Source organism: Sinohyriopsis cumingii, chromosome 15, assembly GCF_028554795.1.
Source record: "Sinohyriopsis cumingii isolate HCF-2022 chromosome 15, ASM2855479v2, whole genome shotgun sequence".
Lineage (NCBI taxonomy): Eukaryota > Metazoa > Mollusca > Bivalvia > Unionida > Unionidae > Sinohyriopsis > Sinohyriopsis cumingii.
In genome coordinates, this window is record NC_142975.1 from 61,207,580 (window position 1) to 61,233,734 (window position 26,155).

A 26,155-nucleotide genomic window follows, 5' to 3' on the forward strand; every position below is an offset into this window, starting at 1 on the left:
GGTGTTAGAAAAAAATCACTTCTATGGGTGGTCACCCATTTTTGAATGTGCCTCCCCCCCCCCCCCGTATGTTTAAATGGAATAGCCCTAAGTAAATGTTACCAGTAAACTTATAGTATTGATGGACAAATAAAATAACTCAAATGACCACTGCAAACATCACAATTTACACATCAACATAGGCCAGTTGTTTAAAATGTGCTTTTTTGAATACTTGGAGTACACATGGCATGTTATGGTTCTATCAATATTAAATTCAATATCTACTGATCCCCAAATTATTATGCTCCTCATTAGCTGAGAGGAATGTATATATACAATTTTTACAAAAACAGTTTTACAGTAATCATACAGAAACGAAATGCCAAGGTATATTCTAATTTGCAGTAACAATTACCTTGACTTTAAATTACTAATCCCCAAAATTACTTTAGGCTTTCCTTTGGCTTGAAAAAACACACAAAAATATGCAAAAATTTATATCTTTGGAAATAAATTGCCAAGAAAAAATCTGTTTTTGTAATAGTTAACCTGAACTTCTAACTAATGACTCCACAATCTGATGGTTCCTTACTTCAGCCAAGAGAAACACACGTATCAAGTTTACGTCTCTTCCATTCAAACATACATGGTATCCAGGGAAGGCAGTTCTTTAAAAATATATGCCAGCGTACCCTGATCACTCAAAGAGTTTATATGAAGAAAACAAATGATACAAAATACCCAACTGTAACAACAGGCAGCTGTTCCAAACTGAACCCTAAGTGGATATGTATCAACAAAAACATAAATTAAACATCCATAACTAAAATTATACAGATGTCAGCCCATCAAAACAGCACAGGTAGACAAAATAACTCCCAAATTTCAATGGCAAGTATAAAAAAGGCAACAACAAACAATACCTAAATAAGTTATTTTCTTATTCATTACCTTTTGAAGTTTCTTCAGGTGTGCCTCTAGTTCATTTGGCTGCAGTTGTGATTTATCATCTATGTCCCAAATGCTCGTGGGCTGAGAAAGCCCTAGAAAAGAAACATAGTGTCCTCATTACACTGAAGGTCACGTTATTTGAACACACATTTTTAATTAATACTTCAGACCTATTTATACATACTCTGCACACAAGACTACATATGCGGTGACATAATGAATGCAATTTATGATGAAATAAGCATCCACAAGAACTTTCAAATGTGTAATGTATATCTAGTTCATAACGTTTTAAATACTAAATTTGTTACTCATTACTTGTTAATAAGTTTCAAGGATGAATAGTACTTTATTTAAATAAACATTACTTGATTCTAACGTTAGGACATGATTTCTGATGAGGTAAGCTGACCTAATTTCTGACTGGCATGTTTACCAGTTAAGATCTCTCTAGAAGGAATATGTCTTTATCTGTACTGCATATTATTTATCAATATACAAGACGATTTACTTGAAGGTTATTATCTTTAGTATTCACATAAATCTTGGAATATATTCAGTTGCATTCGCTTGTGGGGATTAATTTAATTTAATCATTTGTTGGAATTAAATTCGACAAAATTTGTTTCCTGATAAAAATGCCCAATCCAAGCGAAGGGTGCTCAAGAACTTTACTGTTGGGGTTATCCCTAAGTATTTAGCAAGGACTGAGAGTAAAATTCAACATAAAGAAAAACTGGAGAAAACAATGGTTACTATATACTGGCATACTATGATGCTAAACTGGTCTTCTACATATAAAAAAAGCCCCCAAAAACATACTGATAGTGCACAGACTAAGAGTTAACAAGAGTATCTGACTAATCCAATCACCTGAATACTTGGACTACACATATATTTCAGGCAAGCACCCAACTAATCCATACAACAATTGTATCTCAACTTATTGAGGAAGTCTGCAATCTCCAAAAGCTTAAGTATGAATTCAATAAAATTTAATTTCTTATCTGTTCAGTTACAACTAAATTTCATATTGTATTGTGATCAAGTGGCAGCTGAAAAATTCTGTTTTCCCCAAACTTTAATCAATGTTTGAAAAACTAAAGTACTCTTCCTTATCGAGAAGAATCCATTTATTTCTCTTTTTTTCTGATTTCCCAGTGATGTGGGAACCTTGTACAAAACTTTTAAAAAAATGAACAGCAAATATTACATATAGCTAAATTTGAAAGTATAATTATGGAAATGACATTTCCATCTCACAGTAAATTGAAATAGCATGTGAATGTTGGCCAGGATTCAAGATAAATCAACTATTGTTATTCCAACCTATTTTTCTGATCGTAACTATATATAGACAATGTGGTGGTCATATGTAGCATAAAAACCTCACCTGTTATGGAGAACAAAAAGTTTTTCTGATCTCTGATGCTGGACTGGTTGCCCACCATTTATGTATGGTTTGATGTAATTTAAAAATAGATTTATTGGCGAAATAATTTTCATGCCCCCCCCCCCATTTTCACATGTCAAAATATAAGATTTCCCATCATGCCATTTGACACTTGATTTTGTGTGCCCACAAAAGTTGTATAGGCAGCAATAAAAATGTGTACTCTGTGAGCTGGAACAAATAAATAAAAATTTCCTTATATTACAGAGATGGAAATTAATCTTTGATAAAGAAACTTGACAAGATGCTGTACGCATCTCTCTAAAGTTAGCTCTCGTTACTTCCTTGACAACAATGATAAACCCGCTGCAATGCATTGCTGAATCGGACTCACATTGTTTTCAGATAGGGTCAAATAGTTTACAAAATTACACAAATGTAATTTACTGTGACAGACTAGGTCAACTCAATCTTACCGCTTTCTTAACTCATGCATAATTATATGATAGGCCTATGAAAGTGTGGTGAATTTACAAAAGGAGTAGCATCCAGTGCCAAAGAGTGACTTTAACCTTTTAAACTTCCATTCTGGAGCAAATTTGCTATAAAATAAAAATCTTTTACATTAATGGCAGATATATCTCATCATGTGGTACCAAATATAATATACTATAACTTGTGGTTTCACCACTCCTAGAAAGATCACTTTTTGGTACCACACAATGAAATATATCTGGTACTACCATCGGAAAAGAAAATATCCTCTATGTATTGGACAAATCACAAAATAACACTGCAGAAAGAATCAATGACCACAGATATGACTCCTTGATCCACTGCCAATATGTGTGTAATGATAACTAGGAAACTTCTTTAATATGGATTAAGTCAACAATACTGTTTTAACCTATATATCCAGGACAGTGATATGACTCATAAATACAAACTCAGTACATGTTCCTCACCCTTCATAGTGGCCTCCTCAGCATGGGAATGTGAGGTAGTTTCTCCTGGATTGGAGAGAGACCGGTGGAAGGATGGGTGCAACACTCCTGCTGCTGCAGCTGCCTCTGATGGTGGTGTTCTAGAACAACATGATTAAAATAAATTTAACTAAATTAATTAACCTGAATCCTTATTACTAAAAGAAGTACATAGCACAAAGCTATTTATGAGAAAGACTTCTGGCAAAAACCATGTTATGGAGAAGCAGCGATAAAAAGATTTTCAAAATAGCTGCTGTGGTAGCTATATTGGATGTCTGATTGGCACCAATTTTAGTTAAGACCATATGGTGAAAACCCATGGTGATATGACTTTCCATTCTAGAAAAACAACAATAACAAGCTTTTCCAGATGGCTGCTATAGTGGCTATATTGGATATCAAATCAGCACAATTTTCATCTAGACGAACCAGACATCATATTAAGTCTTTCAGTGAAAATTCCATGTTGATATGACAATTCATTCAGGAGTATTAATAACATGAAATTCAAGATGGCCACTGAGCCAGCCATATTGGATATCTGAATGGCATCATTTTCATTTCAAACCAAGTAGATATTTTACAAAATAGACAGGTGGAAACTCCATGTATATATGACTTTCCATTCAGTAAGAATAGTGATAACACGAGTTTCAAGATAGTTACTGTTGTGGCCATATTGCACATATTTAATATATCAGCATCATTTTCTCTAAGATCAACATGACCTAGGGGTGAGTGTGTGGATGAAGTTGCACGTCAATCCTCTATGTAGTGTGGAAGGAATATCGGCAACCCACAAAAAATAAACAAGTGACCTAGACCTAAGAGATAAAATCTTGAATGAGATATTAGTCATAACTGACATAGATAATCAAGTTTCATGACTGGAACATCAATAACAATCAATGAATGAACATTAATCACAAATTCTAAAGTCAGTGAAATGAAAATTTCAGTCACAGGAAAGACTTTCTACAGTAAGGGTGTAGACCTTCACTTTCTACAGTACTTGTGTAGACCTCCTCATGAAGCATTATGAGACCAAAAGTTTAGATTCTCTGTTGGATAATATGCATACAATATGTCAAAATCTTGATTGGTTATGCTTAACCAATGATACAGATCATGATAAGCTTTTCCTTATTACATGAGTGTCTTAGTAACAATGATGCACATCATCATCAATTTCGTGTTTCTAGCATGAACAGTGCCGAGGTGAGCTAAGAATTGATTCCACCGTTTTCATCATGCAGAACTGCATTTAGATATTATGTAAATTATGGCTAGTCAATAAATTAGTAAATCCAAAAGTCATTCATGCATCATACATCAACCTGGATCAGTCTGGAAAAATATTGGCCACATTTATTACTATATATAATGCAGAGCTCTTTATCGGAAGTGCGACATAAGGTAAAGAAAACGGCATTATTATATGTGCATGTTGTATATTTAGAAACCTGGAGTATTTATTGAGGTGACAATGACTGTTTTTGCAAGTAAGCAGTGATATATATGGGTCATACCTGAGTGATATTTTCATGACATTTACAGGCCTGTTTACTATACATACCTAGGTGATAGCTTTTGCTGCGGGGAATGTGACTGTTGCTGAGTTGGAAGCAATAATGGTGGGGGTTGCTTGAGTAACATCTGTATGGCTATCTGTTGTTGCTGAAGAGGAGGCAGGGACTTAAACTGCTCATTCTCCTGTAACTGCTGTACGAGACCCTGAATCTGTTGCAAATGCAGCCAAGGTTGTGTAAGGGTTTGCCTGCAAAACAGAGGCAAAATGTGCAGATGAAATAAAGAAAATGGTGTGTGTGTGTGTGTGTGAGTGTGATTTAAATTTTTAACGCAACTTTAATAATTTTCCAGTCATATCACTACATTATCTGCAGTGTGGCAGTTTATAGTGATGTGCAGGGGCATCATGCCGCAGACATGTAGCATGATGTCCCATCCAGTCACATTATCTTGACACCAGGCCGACCAGTCCTAACACTAACCTCTCAATGCTTAGAGCCTAGTGAGGCAGATGTTAGTACCTATTTTAGAAGTCTTTGATTTGACTCTGCCGGGGTTCGAACCCTAAAGAAAATGGAGAATCAAATGCAGCAGACAAGAAGTTGTAGCATTGGATGACCAGAAACATGTGGATTTAATTCCCACAATCTGATAAGCCTGGATTCTCATTAAAAATAAGTGGATCTCACTCATAATCAAACACAAATGAGATCTGGATAATACAAATGCACACAGTAAGCGTGTTAAAAAATATGTTCTCTGGATTGTTCACAAGCTCAGTCAATCTGATACAAGATAATCTCATTAATATGTGTGGATGTAGCTCATAAATAAAACCATCCAAGATCCTGTTGATACAAGATTAAATACCATGTACATTCAAAACTTGATCATACATACAGTCTCTAGAATGCTTATAAGCCCAGCCAAAATGGACACAAAATCACCTCTTTAACAAGTATTGATGCTGTTCTTCATTAAACTTATCAAAAATCCTGAAGAGTGTGTGTGATTTAGATTTTTAATGTACCTTTAAAAATGTTTCAGTCATATCACTATGTCTGCAGTGTGGCAGTTTATAGTGATGTCTAGTTCTGGGGCATCATGCTACAGACATGTAGAATCATGTCCAGCCCAGTCACATTGTACTGACACCAGGCCAACCAGCCCTAAAACTAACCTCTGTTATGTGCATTTAATTTGATTTGTTTGTTAGTATTTTTACATTTTTTAATTTTATTATATGCTATCATAATGTTAACACTGTATGTTGGATTCAACCTTGTCCAAAAATCAAGTTTGTTTTCTACTTGATCAGAATTTTTGATTTTTTAAAATTCTGTAAACAACTAACACATAGCTAAAGTATATTTTCTATCTGTATGGGTTTAAAACTATTATCATTATTAACAAAAGTAAATGTTTATTTGGGTCTTGGTCTTGATTATTGGGATTTCCTTGGTGTACTTGACATAGTCCAAGTTATATAATTTTAGTTTGTAGTTGTAACTAACATTTTATTTTGTAAATATTAAAAAGTTTCTAGAAAGTTATTTTCCATTTTTAATATATTTTTTTAGAAAATGATAACTGTGACTGGAAGTCAAGTAGAGGGCTACATAATTTTGTCACAAGAAAAATTATTCATTCGTGTTGTTGTTGTGTACAGTATTTGATTTGGAATTATTCAAATTATTTTTTGTTTGGAAATAAAAAAGTGCTCTGATAATGTTCTTAAAAATAGAGACTTGAATTATGCTCCAATTTCAAATAAGGATTTCTTCTTGGATTGGACTTTGTGATCCAACAAAAAACTGGGCACATCAACACTTTCAGTGTTGGACTTAATTTGGATTTCTACTAAAGTTTATTCAGAAATTTATTTATTATAACTGTTGTCTGTAATTCTGAATTATTTGGGATATAATTCTTAATACAGGGATCGTCCTGGGCTTCGCCAATGTCGCAAATTGCGATTTGTTTTCCTTATTGGCGACAAAAATATCCCATCTGGCGATTTTTTTGGCAACAGACTTTTTGGTTATTTAATTTGTACATCCAATCATGGATTTGGACTGGATAAATTAAAAGGGAGAATGAAAGGAAGCCACAAACTTGACTAAGCAATGCACTGGAATCAATCTGTTACACAAACGATCCTTTGTTCGTATTGACAACCCCATCTTTACAGTGCATTGTTACATCATAATCTGCTTATGCTGACATCTGGGCTGAGTACTGTATGCTGTGTTACAGTCAATCATGCTACCGAACTATGCCTACAACTGACCGACTTCTGAAGACGCGAATAGAACAGATACAATTAACTGAATGGCTAATCCTTCTGTTGCTTTTTTTTTTTACATATACCAATACAAAAGTTTTGCTGAACCTTCATAGAAAACTAATAACCATTATATAAATACAAAGCAAATGGAAAAAATCTCAATCACAATTATATGTCGCCAGTGCAGCATTTTACTCATTGATCTTTTCCTTTTGCCATCAATCTGTGTTACGGCTGCAGAGACTTAAACTCCGCAACAAGAAATAGCAACAAAAAAATCAGTTTTGCATAATTAATAATATTTATTTATTTCTCAAAATACAGGAGTGAAAGAATCCCTAAATTGGGTGTGAATTTATGCTTATATATACGGTCCAATATTGCCAGGTGTTGACTCATGTAAGTTTCATTCGTGGGAATGGAGATCCTATTTTGCTTGTCGAGAAAATTTATACAGCATTCAGTGATCATTCTTGGGATTTAGGAAGCAATTCACTACAAGCTTTGTGAAGCTAGCCATAAAGGGGGGGGGGGGCTGCTGAGAGACTACTGGTGTCACCTGTCAGCACTGTAGACTGTGAATGTGGATTCAGTAAGATGAACCTCAAAAACTGACATCAGAAATAAACTCTGCATCTCATCTCTCAAGAATTTAATGAGAATCAGCATGTACAGATGTGAAAAATTAGACTTTGAAACTGCATTCAACAAGTGGGCAGCCCTAAAATCGCAACGGATCTTCATGTAACACTTTGTAACATTTTGTTAATGTTTGTTGTAATTAGAGTATTAACTAACCCATCTTTTGTAATTTTCATTGCCTGTTACATTAATAGACTAAATTAACACTTGAAAAAATGTACACTACTTGTTTTGGCGACACTTTTTGAAAACTGGCCACAAAATATTGAGGTTGGCGATATTTTTGGCGACAGCTTTTTAAAAGCCAGGACCATCCCTGTTAATATTGATAAGTTTCCTTTTTGTTCCCATTTTCACTTTGCATTCAACGAAAATAAATTGTTTGATTTTACAAAGCTTGCTGCTTTTCACTTTTTCCCATTACTCATTTTAAGAGCACAGACTCTTAATACCTCTTAAGGTAACTGCTAGTACCATTTTTATAAGTCTGGTATGACCTGGTCGGTGTTTGAACTCGTGACCTGCATCTGAGGTGGTCAGATCCTGATGATATAAGCTAACAAACTAAATCTGATTAGAAATATGTCCTCTAAAGTCTTCTCAAGCAATCCGATACAAGATCACTTCATTAACATGTTTAGATATCACTCAAGCTCAAGCAATCCGATACAAGATCACTTCATTAACATGTTTCAATATCACTCAAGCACAAGCAATCAGACACAAGATCACTTCATTAACATGTTTAGATATCACTCAAGCAATCCGATACAAGATCACTTCATTAACAAGTTCAGATATCACTCAAGCTCAAGCAATCCAATACAAGATCACTTCATTAACATGTTTAGATATCACTCAAGCTCAAAAATCTGATACAACATCACTTCATTAACATGTTTAGATATCACTCAAGCTCCAGCAATCCGATACAAGATCACTTCATTAACATGTTTAGATATCACCCAAGCGCAAGCAATCAGATACAAGATCATTTCATTAATATGTTTAGATATCACTCAAACTGAAATCATCTGATGGTTGGATAATATCAATTTATATATAAATCATGATCTACATCTCATAAGAAAAATATGGTTTGTGTATTCACATGCTCATCAAAGATGATGCAATCATCCCATAATTACATGGAATGCATTTGAAATCGAACTCATTTAAGATCTCCATGATAACACTGTAACTTGCAACAAAATCACAGCATCAGTATTTTAATAATAAAACAATTTTAAAAAATAATAATCAAGTTTCACTGTTGTTGTTCCTCTAAATAAATGTCCCTGTTTGATAAAATGATCTAATTCTATTCTGCATCTACAATAAGATCAGACTGTATATATATATCTACATGCGAAAAGCAATCATGTAATACATGATGTTACTGACAGTGCGTATGTGATGCAGCTCAAACTGGTGTTAAGGTTTTAATCTGTCAGCGATTCGATATATTAAAAGTAAATGTAATTTATACAGAAAAGCAAGGAACTTCATTAGAAAAAGCTATTTATTGACAATTTATTCCCAACAATATTATTATATGAGCATTCAGGCTCTTACCCCACTCCACAAAGGTTCTTCAATAACTTGTGTTCTTGCTTATGCCGAAGTCTATGTTTTTATACTCCATTGTGTACAGGTTATCAAGAAGATTGACAGAAAGTCCATAAATTTAAGAATCCAAGAAAACTTTTCTTTTCTTACAAAACCACAAGAAATGAGACCCATGAAAATAAAGGAAACAAAAGTAATTGCCAAAGCAATAAATGGTTATCTACCTTAAATTTTCCCTCTTTTGTACAATCAAATATTGCTTTGAGTTTCAAGTTCTGTACCTCAAACAAAAATTATTAAAATGGGAACAAAAGCAACCTGACACCAATTCCTTTAGTTACTTAAAAGTGTATACCAGAAATGGTAATCGAGGCTTCCTAAGGAGTCTAAATATTAATGTCAGTATTAGTGGGGCAAATCACGCATGGCACTCTAACCTTATGAGCTGTTGCTGCATGATCTGCTGCTGTAATATCATGTGTTGCTGGAGAACCTGTAAAGCCTGTTCTTCTTGCTCTCTCTCACGCTCACGCTGTTGTTGTTGATGCTGCTGCTGCTGTTGCTGTTGCTGCTGCTGAGATATGTCAGGACTTAACTGTGGACTGTTCTGTTAAAACACAAGTTTTAAAAAATATATGAAGTTTAGCTGTTTAATTTTACAATGATAGTAAAAAGTCCTGTCTGGGAGAGATCCTTTACTGACCAAAAGAAATTTCCATGAATCCAAATTAAGATTGCTGTATTTTTTTAAACTGCTGAGTGTTGAAACTATATCTGATATTAAGTGATACAATTTTTCAATCTGATCAATGTGGTGGCTATATTTAATGTCAGATCTGCACCATTTTCATTTATGACCAACTAGACATTATTAAAAGTCTTTTGCAATTACCTCATGTACATTCAGGAAGAGTATGATAACAAAATGGCCATCATGGCAGCCATACTGGTGCAAGACTGGCATCATTTTTACTCAGGACCAACAACAGATCATTAGAAGCGTTTAAATGAAAATCCCATGTTGACATGAGCGTACATCTAGAAGTGATAAAAATATTTTCAAGATGACCACCATGGTGGCTATATTTGATGTCATATTGGCACAGTTTTCATTCAGGACTATCTATACCTTAGATGAAGTCTTCTGATAACAATCCCATGTCAATAAATTTGGTTTTGGAATATGTATCTAATTATAATTAAGTAATTATGACGAGATCATATAGGACCAAACAGTCATCATAAAAAGTCTTTTTAGTTGAAGTTCCATGATGATATGACCATCCACTGAGCTGTGATAGGATTTTCAAGACAGCGACTGTGGTGGCTGTAAAAGATGTCCAACAGAATCATTTTCAACTAGGACCAACCAGACATCATAAGAAATCTTCTGGTGAAAAGCCATTGTTGATGTGACCATCCATTCAGGATAAGTAGTAGTAAAATGATTTTTTAAGATGGCTGCTGTGGTGGCCATACTGGATATCCAAGCAGAAGCATTTTCATTTTGAAAAAGTAGACCATGGAATGTCTGTGTTTTTAAAAGTTCACGACAATCTGCAAGTAATTTTGAAGAGTAGTGATACCAAACTTGTGCTAACAAACTGATCAATGACGGATGAGAGACCACCTCATAACCATCTATGACCAGTAGAGCTTAAAATCACACACAAGTCAACTAAATGCATCACAGTTTCAAGCCTACCTTTATGACTAAATCTTCCCATATTTAAAAATAGCTGCTTTTTCAAAAAGAGCAGGACATTTCTCCCTTCAGTTTTCAGTTCTAGAATAGACCCTGTCAGGTCTCGTCAATAAGACGCTAAATTTGGTTGAATGCAACAAAGCTTATTGGAAATCAAAAATTCTCTGGTTCTCAGTCCAGCATCCTAATCACAACACAAGCCAAATGACACAGAAAATTAAAATTCTCTGGTTCTCAGTCTATCAGCCTAATCACAACAACGCAAGCCAAATGAAACATAAAATTAAAATTCTCTGGTTCTCAGTCTATCACCCTAATCACAACGACGCAAGCCAAATGAAACATAAAATTAAAATTCTTTAGCATTTTCTTTTGCATAAAACATTTTGTTTTATCTATATGGATCACTCAGCTTCAAGCTAATCAGGGCTGTACCATTAAAACATACATGACCTGGGGATGGCACCTTTAAAAATATATATGCCAGGGTAGTTAGTTTCAAAATTGCTTCTGTCCCTGGTTGTTTATTCATTAAAATCGCTTCTATCGGTGGTTTAAATAATTGGCTCTGGAGGACTCTTTAAAAGTGCAAGATAAATGTAATCAAAAACTTCCATTTTAGCCATCCTGTCATCAAATTCTTAATTTATTTGATCTTAAATTTAAGAAGTGTGTGGCCATTTGATCATGTACATTTTGTAATTTATGTTATGCATGCCGTATTTATGTAACTATAAAACATTCTCATTGGTCAGCTATAAATAGGTCGGGAAAGCCTACCACGTAACAGTGAACTTATAGTTTAACTAATCATAAACAAAGTGAAAATCTGTCTTATTTTCTTAACCATAATGAAAACCAGCAGATTTTTAAATAAATCTCCTTACAAAATTAAAGTATAAATTATGTGGCCACATTAATTTTAGTCTCGTGAGACTTGGAATGCTTTATTAGGAGCTGATACAATGTGTGCTGCAAATAAAACAATGTAGCCTGATTGTGACGGTAATGGCAGTGAGACATGTTTTCCACCATGGAAGAAATAGGTATTTGGTTGAGAAAGCACAGCTGGGGAAATAAATTAGAACCTAAGAGGTAAGTTCTGTTATTTTTTCAGCAAGCTAATCAAAAGGTGGTAAAAGACTACTGAAAATCATTAATTCAATCATTATGAACATTCATTGTTGTAATAGACACTCATTTCTGAAGGTCAAAAACATTACAACACCTACTTTTCTTTACCCAGCTGGCTCAAGATGACCGATCGCACAGAATCGGCAAGGGGGGGGGGGGGGGGAGATTTCGTGTTAAGTTACCTTGTGTTAATTGGTTGAAGGAGTGTTTACCGGTTTTCATTTTGTTCTTTAATTTTTGCCAACAGAAATAATGATTGGGTGGAATGGAGTCTCCATTGGAGATTTTAATTCCAGCATGCAATCATTCCAGGTCCAGCTCTAATAGATAATTCTGATGTTTTGGAATACGGCTTCACAAAATTTGACTATTTAACAGTTAACAGGAAAAATCTGATTGATGTTGTTTTAAAGTTGGAATGGAATGGAAGCAGTGCAGAGCAATATAACATTGGTATTACCACTGTAATTGTGTAAGAAGTATATTCTGTGACAATAGTTTGATTCAGTTGCATTAATTTTGTTTAATTACTATGACAGTTTTAAAAAAAAATATTGGAACTAATGTAGTAAGTGGCAGTAAATGGAAAGTTATAGAACAACAAAAAAAAGAAAATTATCATGAAACCAATGAGTTGGTGAGTAACAGATCATTGTTCACCCAATCTTCTAGCTATTTCTGCATAGAAATGATGCTATGCATACCTAATTAAAAAGTAACTTTGTTTGATCGAAGTCAAAATGTGTTGGTTTTTTTTTTTAACTGATGCTTCAGATTATTAATAGTTAAAAGTTCATATTTTCATTGGTGGTGGTCATAACCATGCAAGTATTTAGTAACGATGTATTTTGTTGTGGCTTGTTAACAATTACATTATTACAACTTTCTGCTTGGTATCCTGCCATCTCATTTTCTCCACAAAATTTATGTACAATGATATCAAAGTAGCAGGTTGAATTGTTCTTATTGTTGTTGTAGGGTTTAACGCCATTTTTCAGCACAAGATAGGCTATACATGTGAGCCAGTATAAATGGTGGAGGAAGAACCTGGGAAAACTTTAAGAACCACCGACCCACAAGAAGCTACTGGCGAGAATTCTCACATACGCACATTGGCCAAACCCGCAACTCAAACCCACACAGACAGAGGTGAGATGGCAATGATCCATAACAGTAAGCGCTTTATGTTAAGATGTTGTCTATGTGCATATCCAGTTGCTGAACATTTGGACAGTTCCTCATCTCCAAAATATACATAGCATATAACACAAATGCTGTTTTACATTCCATGCGTATTTTTTATTCACTAGAATAATTTACATAATGAATGCACTAGGTGTATTTTGAGTTGACATGTGTTAGTTTCAGTGTGAATCTTATGTTGGTTTTGGATTAAACTTTGCTCTTTTTAGGAACTGTCCGTTTTGCATGTACACAGGGGAGTGGGGGGCGTGTGAAGTTTGAATATTTGTGCATAGAGGTGGGGATAAGATCAAGTAGTACATACACACCTGATAACCATAAATTTATTAAAGCTACAATAAAACCGATCTGCCATAGCCAACAACAAATGACCTAAAGTATTTCACACCTTCCAATTTGTACCCCCATACCAATTTCAAAAATGAGAAGCATCAAGAAGTTGTTAATTTGTGCAGTACATCAGTTTTGATTGGTCAATGAGAGGGCAGTCAACCATTCAGCATAGAGTACTTGCATATTAAGTCAGTGTGATCGTGGCCATACAAATTACAAGTCGTGTGAAAAGTGTCCTCCTTTGTAGCTTATTATACATATATAACTGATAAGTAAAATGCAAGCAACTAGAGAAGCCCCTGTGTCCTTTTCTGTTTTCCAGAATGGATGATGCATGGCAGTCAAAACTGTCATCTGCATCCAATATTTGCAATGTACAGTTTTAATATTTCTAAATATATTAAGCAAATAAAAATGTAATTACAAAATTTACAGAATTAGTGAGGTTATCAAACACAGTGAATGATCACATCTGTTGCCTGAAAACAGGGACTTGCCCATGCAGATATGGAGACCATGTTACTAATGAAACTCCAATTTGATTCAAAATGTAAACAACTTGACACATAGCTGCCAACCCTCGAATACAAAAATATTGACTTCTTGTGAAAAAAATACTGATTTTCAGGAACAAATACTGATTTTTAAAATTGTATGCATATGTAACTATTTACAACATATACAACCATCAGTAAAGTAGAACAGTGCTTTACATAATTATTTAATGTCAAAAATGCACGTGTTGTACCATGTTCCATTCAGGTGCCCATTCAGAAGGTGCAAGAGTGCAACACATTCAGACACAGGTTGTTTCTAGTAGCCTTTTCCACACCTTATTATTTTTCCCAATCATTATCGATTTGAATGTATCAACTTTCATTGATGATCTCAATTCTGTGTGATTTTCATATTGAACTGTTTTTGTTCTAGCATATGAGTAATCCTTTGCGATTTTACTGTCTGGAAAACATGTGCAAAATAAATCGCCAGCAACACTAGTAACTGAAACAGGAAGGTTAATTTCCAAAAGAAATTCAATAAACCGAATTTTGATCAAATTACATCAAAGTTCTCTCTGGCATTTATCTACGTCGTAAGTTCAGGCTGAGTTGTTTATGATGAAGCAGCAAGCTGATGTTTATTAGCTTTTTCATGCTATTTATTTCATGAGCGCCTCCATGCCATATAGCGAAATCACATTACACAATTTCTCCTTTTACTAGATGGTTTCACAAATCTAAACAAGATGGCACAATTGTCCTTCCAGTTCTGTTTTCTCGTCTTTCCTGGAGAAAATTCTGAATATTCTGCTTTCCTATTCAACATGATTAGAAGCTGAATATTACGAAAATGAGATACAGTAACAGGGTTAACTGTTTGCGAAATCCAATATGGCGGATAAAGACAGGCACTGCAGCCTCGATTTCGAATGAACCAATCATATTGTAGAACTGTATTCCTATATACATGCGATACATTTCTATCAGAATGGAACCGAATGTCCCTTCTAAACTGAAAATTGCAAGGAATTTTTAAAAGTTTTTTTAAATAAAAACTTTTTTTAGCCAAAAAAAACGTAAACCTCTATTCAGGTCCAAAATACGGGACAAATATGGAATAAACAGGACACTTGGCAGCTATACTGACAGTGTTTGAAGAGGGGTGGAAATAAGTACACCCTGCAATGGGAGGATGACTGTTTGCATATGTACTAATTGGACAGCCCCCTATCCTCACCTGGAAAAATAATTCTTATTAGGCCAGCAATAATGATGAGACAAAACATTTTGTCTTTTGTGGGTTTTTTCCTTTTAATTGAAATGTTGGAATGACTGCATGAAATTTAACTTATTTTAACACAATTATTATATAATTTTTTTAAAAGAAAATGACTAGTTTTAATTATCAGAGGTTCTTTTACACCAGTATATGCTGGTTGTTGCAGATAAAATGAGCTGGAAAAAGATAAGGCTGTCGGTATTCATGTACTGACACACTATAAAATGTGGTTCAAGTCTTTAAAATTAACAGACTTACCATCACATGCTGAATGGAGCCAACTTGATCCATTCATACAGTTTGAAGCCAACTTACAGACATGATTTTGGTCTTCCATAAAAAAAAGCTGAAAAAGTTTAAGAGGGGTTTGGGGGGTCCTCCCTCCAACAGGGTCTCAAGGGGCAGCGCCCAAGATCCAGGGGTTTAGGGGGCCAAAAGTCCTTTGGCCAAAAACACATTTTACACTCATAAAAAACTGCTCATGGTGCAACTTATGGTCATAAAATAAACCAAAATAATCATCTGAAAAACTAATAAACTTGCCAAAAATGTTGAACTTAATTTCACAATATTTACAGTCACATGAATTTGTTCTCCAATACTACTGAAGCTGAAGTTATTTCATGTGTGTGTCAGGGTTCACATCATAATTAAGTCACAATAATTTCTCTGCAACTATAGCATACTTCTCTCTTGTCATAAAAAATCTGTAAAATAAACACCCAAGTACATCAACTATATACAAATAATCCCATATACTGACTTGTCTTTTTCTCCAATGGACACAACCTGTTGATATGCCAGTTGAGCTCTTTTTATGGCTTTGGCAATGATTTCTTTAGCCTTCCTTCTTGCCACCACTGACTTTTTGGGCTCAATATGCAATCGTTTCTTTTCCTTCTCAATGAGAGCCTTTTTCCTTTCAAGCTGGTGCTTGTATAGGCGACATGCAGTGCACATATTCTGACAGAGGGCTACATCTGTTCTCCCATGAAAGAAATTTTTCTTCTTATAGTAATTAATTGCACTTTCTCCAGATGCTTTTGAAGCCTCAATTTTTCTGTATGCAGCTTTTTTCGTAGGTGCTATTCCAAACTCTTCCAACCGCGATTACCGTAGAGCAGAGGTCACAATGCCAGTCCTCTAGCATTCAGTTTTCTTATAAACTGGCCAACTAAATTTCTGTCAACCTTTTGCTCCAGCCATTTCCATTTCCATACATTTTTTAAAACCTTTATCTAAACTTTTCGTGTCATGGTCTCTCTCAACAACTTGGGACGCCATGTTTTGCAAGCATGCTTCTTCTTTCCATTGCCATCAGTTTCCATTACACAAAGATTCACTGGATGAATTTAAACCTTTGACGAAACAGAATACTCTTTACAAGAGTCATGTGCTAACTAATACATGGAACAAATAATTTACAAGAGCTGTTGTGGAATGGGAGCATACAGATCATTTTTGAAAAACCAGACTGGAGATGATATAAAAAACGAACTGTATCAAGGAAACTCTGATTCAAGTCAGGAGAAAAGCAGAATTCCGTTTTAAAACAGACAAAAATCATGTCTGAACTTATTCCATTCATACAGTTGTAGTCCCATATCCCTCTGGACTTTGATCAGTGACCGTCGGCAAGAACACAGCACCAAAAGGAGAGTCAGCTATCTCTTTGATGGATTGCAAGACTTTGATATTCAAGATAAAAACAATCTTCTTTCTGTTTCACAGGCGTTAATCCTATCAGTCACTTTCTGCTTCATTCTGTTTGTGTTGAAGAATATGTAATCCTGGCACAGAAATTGACAATTTCATTTTTAAAATTACTGTATGGATCTTTTTAAACAATACTCCTGGTGCTTTTATTTTATTCCTGTTCAAAACAAATTAATAACTAAGTGTTGGGGGGGGGGTAAGGTTGGGGGAAACCAACTTAGTTTGGAATTTTGTGAGTTTCTATTTAAAGATTATTTTGAGCAACATGACCTAGCCATGCTGAACATGATGTCTTACACTTGCACCAAGCGTGGAAACACTTGAACTATTACCAAATTCATTTAAAATATATTGTGTAAAACAAATGAGGTATTTTAGCCACATTTAACCTGATAATTTTCCGAGTTACAGATTAGATCAAATTTGCGATGCTGTGTGGGACGAACTATATTGTCGTGGTGTTGAATGTGATAATGCCCATTCTGAATGCAGCTTATGAAAATATCAGAAACGCATTCATTCAATTTCCCTGCTCGAAAAATATTTTTGAAAAGATAATTCTCTCCACTCTATGCAAGTGATAAACCATGCAATGATGAGATTAGTTGATTTGCATATGTAATGGTAAAAATTTGGTCTTGTACCGACATTTTCCATCTTTGCTGATACGAAGTACTGGTAATAGCAGAAATGCCAGATCATTTCTTGTAAAAATTTCTCTGACAGGGACACTGAAAGTTGCTTTTCATAAAATTAAGCAGGTCCACATGTTACTTCTAACTGAAACTTATGTCTTACATAATATGGGTTATTGGCTTAACAGGGGTCAAGCGGGGAAAATTAGCATAACAAAGAATGATTTTCTTGGGACTGGACCACTGTGCTTGACATATATGGGTTCTTTACATAAATGAGGTCAAGATAAGTGGGTTTCACTCCACAATGGTGAGGGCCAACACCGCTTGTGTTAACTTCATTTCAGATGGAGTTAAAGCATCTGGGGTGATGCTGTAAAATTAGGCTGGCTCCCTGAATAATTTCACTAATTCTAAGACGAAACCCTGATCCAAATAAAACACGGATGAACCATTTATCCAGATTTTTCGGCAACTATCATTTTTCTGTAAATTTTGCTAGCATGCCATTAAGTCCGTATTTTAAGGGTAATTTTCATAGGACTTGTGGCAAAATCATAAGAGTTGGATAAAATAAACAATTTTGTTGAGATATTCAAACAGTAAAGACTTTATTATGTTCTTGGATAAAGTGTTTTTTCTTAAAGGGTCAAAGTTTAATTTCCATGACCAAATTCAGATGGCTTTGTTATAATGTATCTTTGTTACCAGGTTTAATTGGTTATGAGTTTGATTTGTGGTCCATTGAAGGAAATTAGCTCAATTTTATCACCTGACATGCTGAAGCCAGGTAAACATGGGTAGTCATTTAAATAACAAAGGCACAGTAAAAACTTACTCGTAACATAAATTTATAATTGCATGTTGCTAATTCAGTGCAACTAAAGCATAAATAGAAATGTTTTTGTTTTGTACTTTGTATCCAATAATTTATAAATTTACGTGTATGTTGAATAATTGAGTACAGCTCATATTGACAGACCTGATTTTCTTTATGTGCTTCTGCATGTCATTCAAAAAAGTGTGAAAAAAAACCCCAAATTTTAAATTGATAACAAATTTTTTTGACTATTAATAATTCTGATCCATCCAAATAAATTAAGTAAATGACTAAATTACTTGTTAAAACCTTAATAACATCTGAGGGTGGCTACCCAATTTCAAAAATGCCTTCTGCCTCTCCCATATATGTTTTAATGGACAGTCCTCAGCAAGTGCACACACTATTTCACAAGTAAACAGCTCTTTTAAATATGACTTCCCCTGCCAGAATTAATGACACAATAATACAATGTTTCAATTGCCTTACCAGCAATGGTGGTGGAGTAGGACCTGGCAGAAATGGAACTCGACCCCATCGCTTAATAAGTTCACCTAAAATAATGGAAAATGCACATAATTAATGAAACCTAACCGAGAGAAAATCAAACATGGGTATATCAGTTTTAAATGACCAACGTATGCAAAGCCAAGTTAATATAAAATTATGTAGCATAGCTGTTTAATCCCTTGCTTTTCTCAGTTAAACTCTAATCTCCCTATTCAAAAGATTCCACATCCAACCCACTGGTTACAATGCCAGAAGAGATCAAAACTATGAAACTGATGCACACATCTATAGACCACTCCAAACAAATTGCAATGTTTAAAGTCTCAATGTAGCATGATGCAGGAGTTTGCGCAACATTACACACATATGCATGTATAGACAGATAATACTGTATAGAACCCTCACTCTTTTCTTTGAAAAGCATTAGAATAATATGGATCTGGACATGTACTGAATAATTACCTTACACTTACCAAATGTTCAACTAACTGCTTATACAACATTTCTTGCAATCATGTCCTGTGAATATTGATGGTTTGGCTGTTGTGAGTAATATATTAAAGAGTCAATCTGGGTGATTTGGTGCATTAAACACTGTGAATAAGGGTGATTTGGTGCATTAAACACTGTCAATATGGGTGATTTGGTGCATTAAATACTGTCAATATGGATGATTTGGTGCATTAAACAGTGTCAATATGGGTGATTTGGTGCATTAAACACTGTCAATATGGGTAATTTGGTTCATTAAACACTGTCAATATGGGTGATTTGGTACATTAAACACTGTCAATATGGGTGATTTGGTCAATTAGACACTGTCAATATGGGTGATTTGGTGCATTAGACACTGTCAATATGGGTGATTTGGTGCATTAGACACTGTCAATATGGGTGATCTGGTGCATTAAACTGTCAATATGGGTGATTTGGTGCATTAAACACTGTCAATATGGGTGATATGGTGCATTAAACACTGTCAATATGGGTGATTTGGTGCATTAAACACTTTCAATATGGGTAATAAGGTGCATTAAACACTGTCAATATGGGTGATTTGGTGCATTAAACACTGTCAATATGGGTGATTTGGTGCATTAAATACTGTCAATATGGATGATTTGGTGCATTAAACAGTGTCAATATGGGTGATTTGGTGCATTAAACACTGTCAATATGGGTAATTTGGTTCATTAAACACTGTCAATATGGGTGATTTGGTACATTAAACACTGTCAATATGGGTGATTTGGTGAATTAAACACTGTCAATATGGGTGATTTGGTGCATTAGGCACTGTCAATATGGGTGATTTGGTCCATTAAACACTGTCAAAATGGGTGATTTGGTGCATTAAACACTGTCAATATCGGTGATTTGGTGAATTAAACACTATCAATATGGGTGATTTAGCGCATTAAACATTGTCAATATGGGTGATTTGGTGCATTAAACACTATCAATATGGGTGATATGGTACATTAAAGATAATGAATGGGATAAATACAAATTGAGAGATATTGACATTAAATGCTGGAAACTGGTCTTATGTTGCAAATTACCATAAAGACAGGAATGGGCTGAAAACACTCAAGTTACATGCCAGAAACAGATGATAGGCTACAAATTACTGGAAAAAACTTGAAAGGACCAAAAATACTCGCATATGACTTCAACTTTTTCCAAATTTTTTTCTTGGTTTATTTCTTTTTCCAAATAAACGAGATTTTTGTATATGGCCGCATGATTCATGAACAGGCTCATCAATTCAGGACATTCATGCCTAATTCAGGACGACGGGCACCTCTGTTCAAAGGTACACATTGTCATTTTATTTTCATTCTACTTTTTAAAAGTAGTTTTACAATCAATCTGAGTATTATATAATAGCCTATGATTCTGGGGACAACACACCTTTTAATTTTTATTTCATTCTGCTCGCTCCAAAGTCTAGGTTTTAATTCCTACTGCACAGAGCAAACTGCTCAAGTAGCTTTGTAACCATGACAATTATGTCTTGTGTATTGTATATACAAAGTATAGAAAGTAATAAATTTAGGATCAAAGGGAAAAATTTCCTGGAATTATATCTTCACACCTACCTAAAGGTGAAAATTTCTCATCAATGCCTCTTTTTACCAGCAAATTCATTGTAAAGTATCCTGCACTAAACCATTCAGCCATTTCACTTGCAGTAAAAGGACCTGCAAAGAATGAAAACAATAAGAAACACACAATATGCAATAATAATAATAATAATAATACAACCTATATGTATTCCTTATCCATGGCCCCATACACAGACATGAAAGTGTTAAACATTTAAATATCGAGAAAGGATAGCACTGATCATATATCATTCCAACTATTAATGAATGGGGGTTGGGTTGGTAATAGTAGAAAGAAAAATACTAAAATCAACTCTATCCCATGACCCAATGGCCATATAGGGGTGTAACTTGCTCATGTAAATATACATCACCTTAGGGGTGGGGGGAATCATGAATCATGTAATGTTCCAATTATATAAAAGGTTTACAAGATGGTACCAAAAAGTTTAACAACTATGGGAAGTGTGAGCAATTTGCTATGCACATCATCTTCTACATCCCATCTTTACCCATGACAGAGATGAACCAAGCAACAAAAATAACGTGTGCAACTATTCTGAAAACAATGCAAGTACAATTATTAATCAACATGCATATCTTCTGACCATGATCAGAATACAGAACACCCATCATGATTTTCAGATTGCAAGCATAGTTCATTCAGAAATTTCAAACTGAAATTGAAGGACTTTTAGATTTTTTAAGGGTCTTATCATCCATTTTTAAGGCCCCATTAAACAAATTAATCTTACCATTTACAAATGTGTTTCCTGCATGTTTTGGTAAAGATTGTTTGTAGTGTCCACAAAATTTCAGCTTTCAGTAAGTACATCATTTCTTTTTTCAAATAATGACAAGGGCTGGCTGGTGGAGAGGGAGAGGTCAAGCTTACTGTTGACACTGGCACTGAATATAATTTTTTTCACAATGAAGAAATTTCCAAAGGTTTGTGATTCTAAAATTTTTACAAGTGTTTTGCGCATCTCACTTCTTGATTGCGATTTTGGCAATTTCACCAATTTTTCTCACAATCCTTTAACTATTGCCCTTTACTTCTCGGATTTCTCAAATAAAGCGAACATCACTATGATGTTTAGAAAAATGAGATGGCTGTGTGTACAGTGTACTGTAAGATACTAGTGTTTATTGAATAGAGACTGCAAAATAGCATTTCAGAATTTGATTTCTCATAAAAATTTAATTATTATACATGTCCATGTACTAATGTGATAATGAAGACAGTTATGACATAAAATATGTATTTATTAATTATAAATTTGCTATGTCATGTCGGAAAACATTACATTCCAGACAGATCAAAATGAAAAATTACTTGTACATAAAAAAATTTAAAATAGCTTCTTTGTATCAATGCAAGTACATAAAACTATGTATGTCTGGTTCACACTTGTGTATTCTGATTTTTAAGCTGTAAAAATTATCTAACTGGTTGAAAAATAATTTTGAAAAATGTTATTTTTATACCATCCCCTCCAGTTACCTGTGATGTATGTCAGACAAATCACGTGATGTTCAATGACTTACCCTGTCATAATACTTTCATCACATTAAATAATAAGATGTGCATTGTGAAGTCATTTTATGTTGTGTCTGAATAAAGAAAACTTAAATACTTTTATATATTCAACATTTGACAAATTATGAATTTAAAAACCATCCACATCTGTCTGCTTACAAGTAAAATTTTGGATTCCATTTTAAATGAAACCCAAACAGTTGCACACGACACTTGTCATCCTGTTAAACCATCATATAACCAATCAGATGTTGATACAGTTTATCAGGATGCTGCTAATGATGTATGTAAGGATGTTATCACCTCCATTTGCAAATATCTTTCAGTTGATGCCACTAAAACAATTGTATGTTCATTAGTACTTTCAAGACTGGACAATTGTAACTCAATTTTGTCTGGTTCCTCTCAATATCTACTTCAGAAACTTCAAAACACAGCTGCTCGGATCATATTTTGAGTACCACAATCAGAGCCTACCTCCCCGCTGCTTTTTTACCCTACACTGGCTATCCATTCGATCCAGAATCAAACACAAAAATTTGTTCTCTGTGCTAAGATTCAATGACGGACTCCAGTCCAACATACCTATCCGACCTCACCCATGTGGACACACCAGCAAGATACTTATGCTCCTCTTCTGACAATCGTATACTCATTATTCCCACTACGAAAACAAAGTCATATGGACAATGTTTTTTTGCATACCAGGGCCCAGCAACATGGAATGAATTGCCCACTGAACTCAGACACAAAGACACAGTGATCATATTCAAGAGTGCTCTTAAAACTCACTTATTTCGATGGCAAGAACAAACTTAAAGACCTAATAATGTTCCCTACCATAAATATTTTCAGCATGTTTTATTATTTTTTTAGTTTCATGGTGTATTTTGTGTGGTAATAATATCATTATATAAGTTTTTTTATGTTATAGGTGTTGTCTATGTTGTAAAGCGCTTAGAGCTTCTAAAGATTAGGTGCTATACAAAGTCCTCATTATTATTATGTGACTGTTATGTGAACCAGACTTAACATAAACTGTTTATCTTTAATTACAAATACATGATGACCATTAAAATGAAAGAAATCAGCGAAGAAACACCATTATTTTCTCAACACTCCTGAGATGGTCGTTTATGACTGACATTGAAACCAGCCTCATACGACAATTACGGACAGGAAGTGTTCATCCATGTTACATTGTTGGTCATAAACAGCTGTAATGTTAATAAAAATAACTGAAATTCTATACCATTTTATCCTTTTGACATACCCGGAAGTTGCCTTAATATTGATATTTGGACTTTTTGCAGTACAATCCATATTTTTTCCCCTGACCAATCTGTGAGCAAATCATATAATACTTACTGAGCAAAACTGGCTATCCTAAAATTTCGAGTTTAGTGGTTCTTGCGTCTTGTTGTTTTATGAGGATGGCACTCGCATGTGCCTACATAAACTGATATAAATACCTAATTTCCAATTAAGGATTGTATTCAATTTGATTATTTCCAATTAACATAAGTGCATCCACTGTAACAATTATGGAACAGAGTTGGCCGTCATAGTAATGTAATTTTTGTTTTATAGTAACAATGCTTTCCTTAAAATCAGATTTTGAAAGAATTTACTGTGACTGTCAAGAGACTTTACAGCAACAACAAAATCAGATCAAAGATAAAGACCAACAAATTTCCTTTGACATCAAGTGGTTAGTTCAAAAGCCACCATAAGCAAGTTGGCATGCCACTGAGCATACATAAAACCAAGAGTTGCATAAAGAATCAATATTATTTATTGCAAATGAAAATGCACCATAATATAAACGTAGGACTATATCAATAATTAAAAGTAAATAAATGTATAAATACATTACAGACCCAACATATTAAATAATTGATACATTGTCCTTAAGTATTTATTGTTTTTAGATTACATCATAATTACCATTAGTGGCCAGATTATTCAAGAATGCTGGCAAATTAAGGAGCAACGAAGAAGCTGAATACAAAACATTATCAACAGATGTGATGCAGATACTTCCAGCATCAAACATGTTAATTACAGGCTTCCAAATATTGTATGAATTTTAAATAGAGAAATAAAATTTTGTTTGTCTATCCTTGTTACAAGTTATATTTTCTATCCTAATAAAGTTTTAACACCAATTTAATGGAAAAGGAAACAACAATGTATCACTTGCTATTTTGTACAAATGCAAATGGTCACTAACATCGTAAAAAAAATAATAAAAATGTTTCCCATGAGAATGTTTATAAATTCCTAATGTAATGTTTGAAGCGAGTAGACACATTTTACATATACATCTTAACTGTACAGATGCTGACTTTATTCATTATGTGGTTGTAATAGATTTGATAATTATTATAAAGATAATAAAAAAATCATCAATTAATATCAAATTTGTCCATCCTGTTACACGAGTAACAAGATAATAACTGCAGTGCTCTGACAAGCAATATTTGGAAAGGAAAACTGACAGTTATCTTCCAGCTGTTATTTTACTGAAGACAGGATAAAAGACCATGGATCCATAATGACCTTGATGTGAAAATGAAACATTTAAAATGTAACATATTTGTCCCATAGAATTGGATGAAGAGCATATTTTATGCCAGATACAATCAAAAGTACAGATACAGTGGCAACTATGTAAAGCTAGTACTTTGTGCATTTCGACATCTGGTGTAAGTTATTCTTTATTTCAGACAAAAATTCTTATCCTCTGATCATAGGAAACTTAACAGCTTTTAAAGGCCATTTGTCAAAATTCAAGGAGTTTGTGTGTGTGTGTGTGTGCGATCTGGATTTTTAAAGTAGCTTTAAAAAATTTCAGTCATACAACTATGATGTCTGCAGTATGACAGTTTATAGTAATGTCTAGCACTGAGGCATCAGGCCGCAGACATGTAGCATGATGTCCCACCAAGTCTCATTATTCCGACATCAGGCCAACCAGTCCTAACACTAACCTCTTAATGCTGAGTGCCAACCGAAGCAGCTGTTAGTACCCTCTTTATAAGTCTCTGGTATCACTCAGCCTGGGTTCGAACCCTTGGCCTCCTGCATCCGAGGCAGATGCTCTAACCATTATGCCACAGGAGCAGTCCAAGGAGTTTTCAAGTCTGGGCTCTATTTAAAGACTTTAAAGGCTACTCAGGAAATTCAAGTACTGTTTAAGGCCATGCAAACTAAGGCACTAAATACTGTAGATCTGCATGCAAGGGGCATTTTTATTTAATATCCCACATTTATTGAACTCAAGGTCTCCTTTGGTCTGCTCCATCAGTTTAACTGAAAATAAGTTTAAT

At 34.4% G+C, this 26,155-nt stretch overlaps 1 protein-coding gene across 4 annotated transcripts in view; it reads right to left on the reverse strand.

Annotated features, from left to right (window-relative positions):
* The window catches only part of LOC149781911 (GRB10-interacting GYF protein 2-like), a 128,213-nt gene that overhangs the window by 46,511 nt on the left and 55,547 nt on the right, over positions 1-26,155 (reverse strand). For all 4 annotated transcript variants that reach the window (XM_089936114.1, XM_089936113.1, XM_089936112.1 and 1 more), the window contains exons 12-17: positions 21,278-21,379; positions 19,155-19,219; positions 9,778-9,947; positions 4,889-5,089; positions 3,292-3,410; positions 934-1,025 (exon numbers count right to left, since the gene is read on the reverse strand). In XM_089936114.1, coding sequence (XP_089792240.1) covers positions 934-1,025; positions 3,292-3,410; positions 4,889-5,089; positions 9,778-9,947; positions 19,155-19,219; positions 21,278-21,379 — 749 coding nt within the window. The remainder of the gene's footprint in view (positions 1-933; positions 1,026-3,291; positions 3,411-4,888; positions 5,090-9,777; positions 9,948-19,154; positions 19,220-21,277; positions 21,380-26,155) is intronic.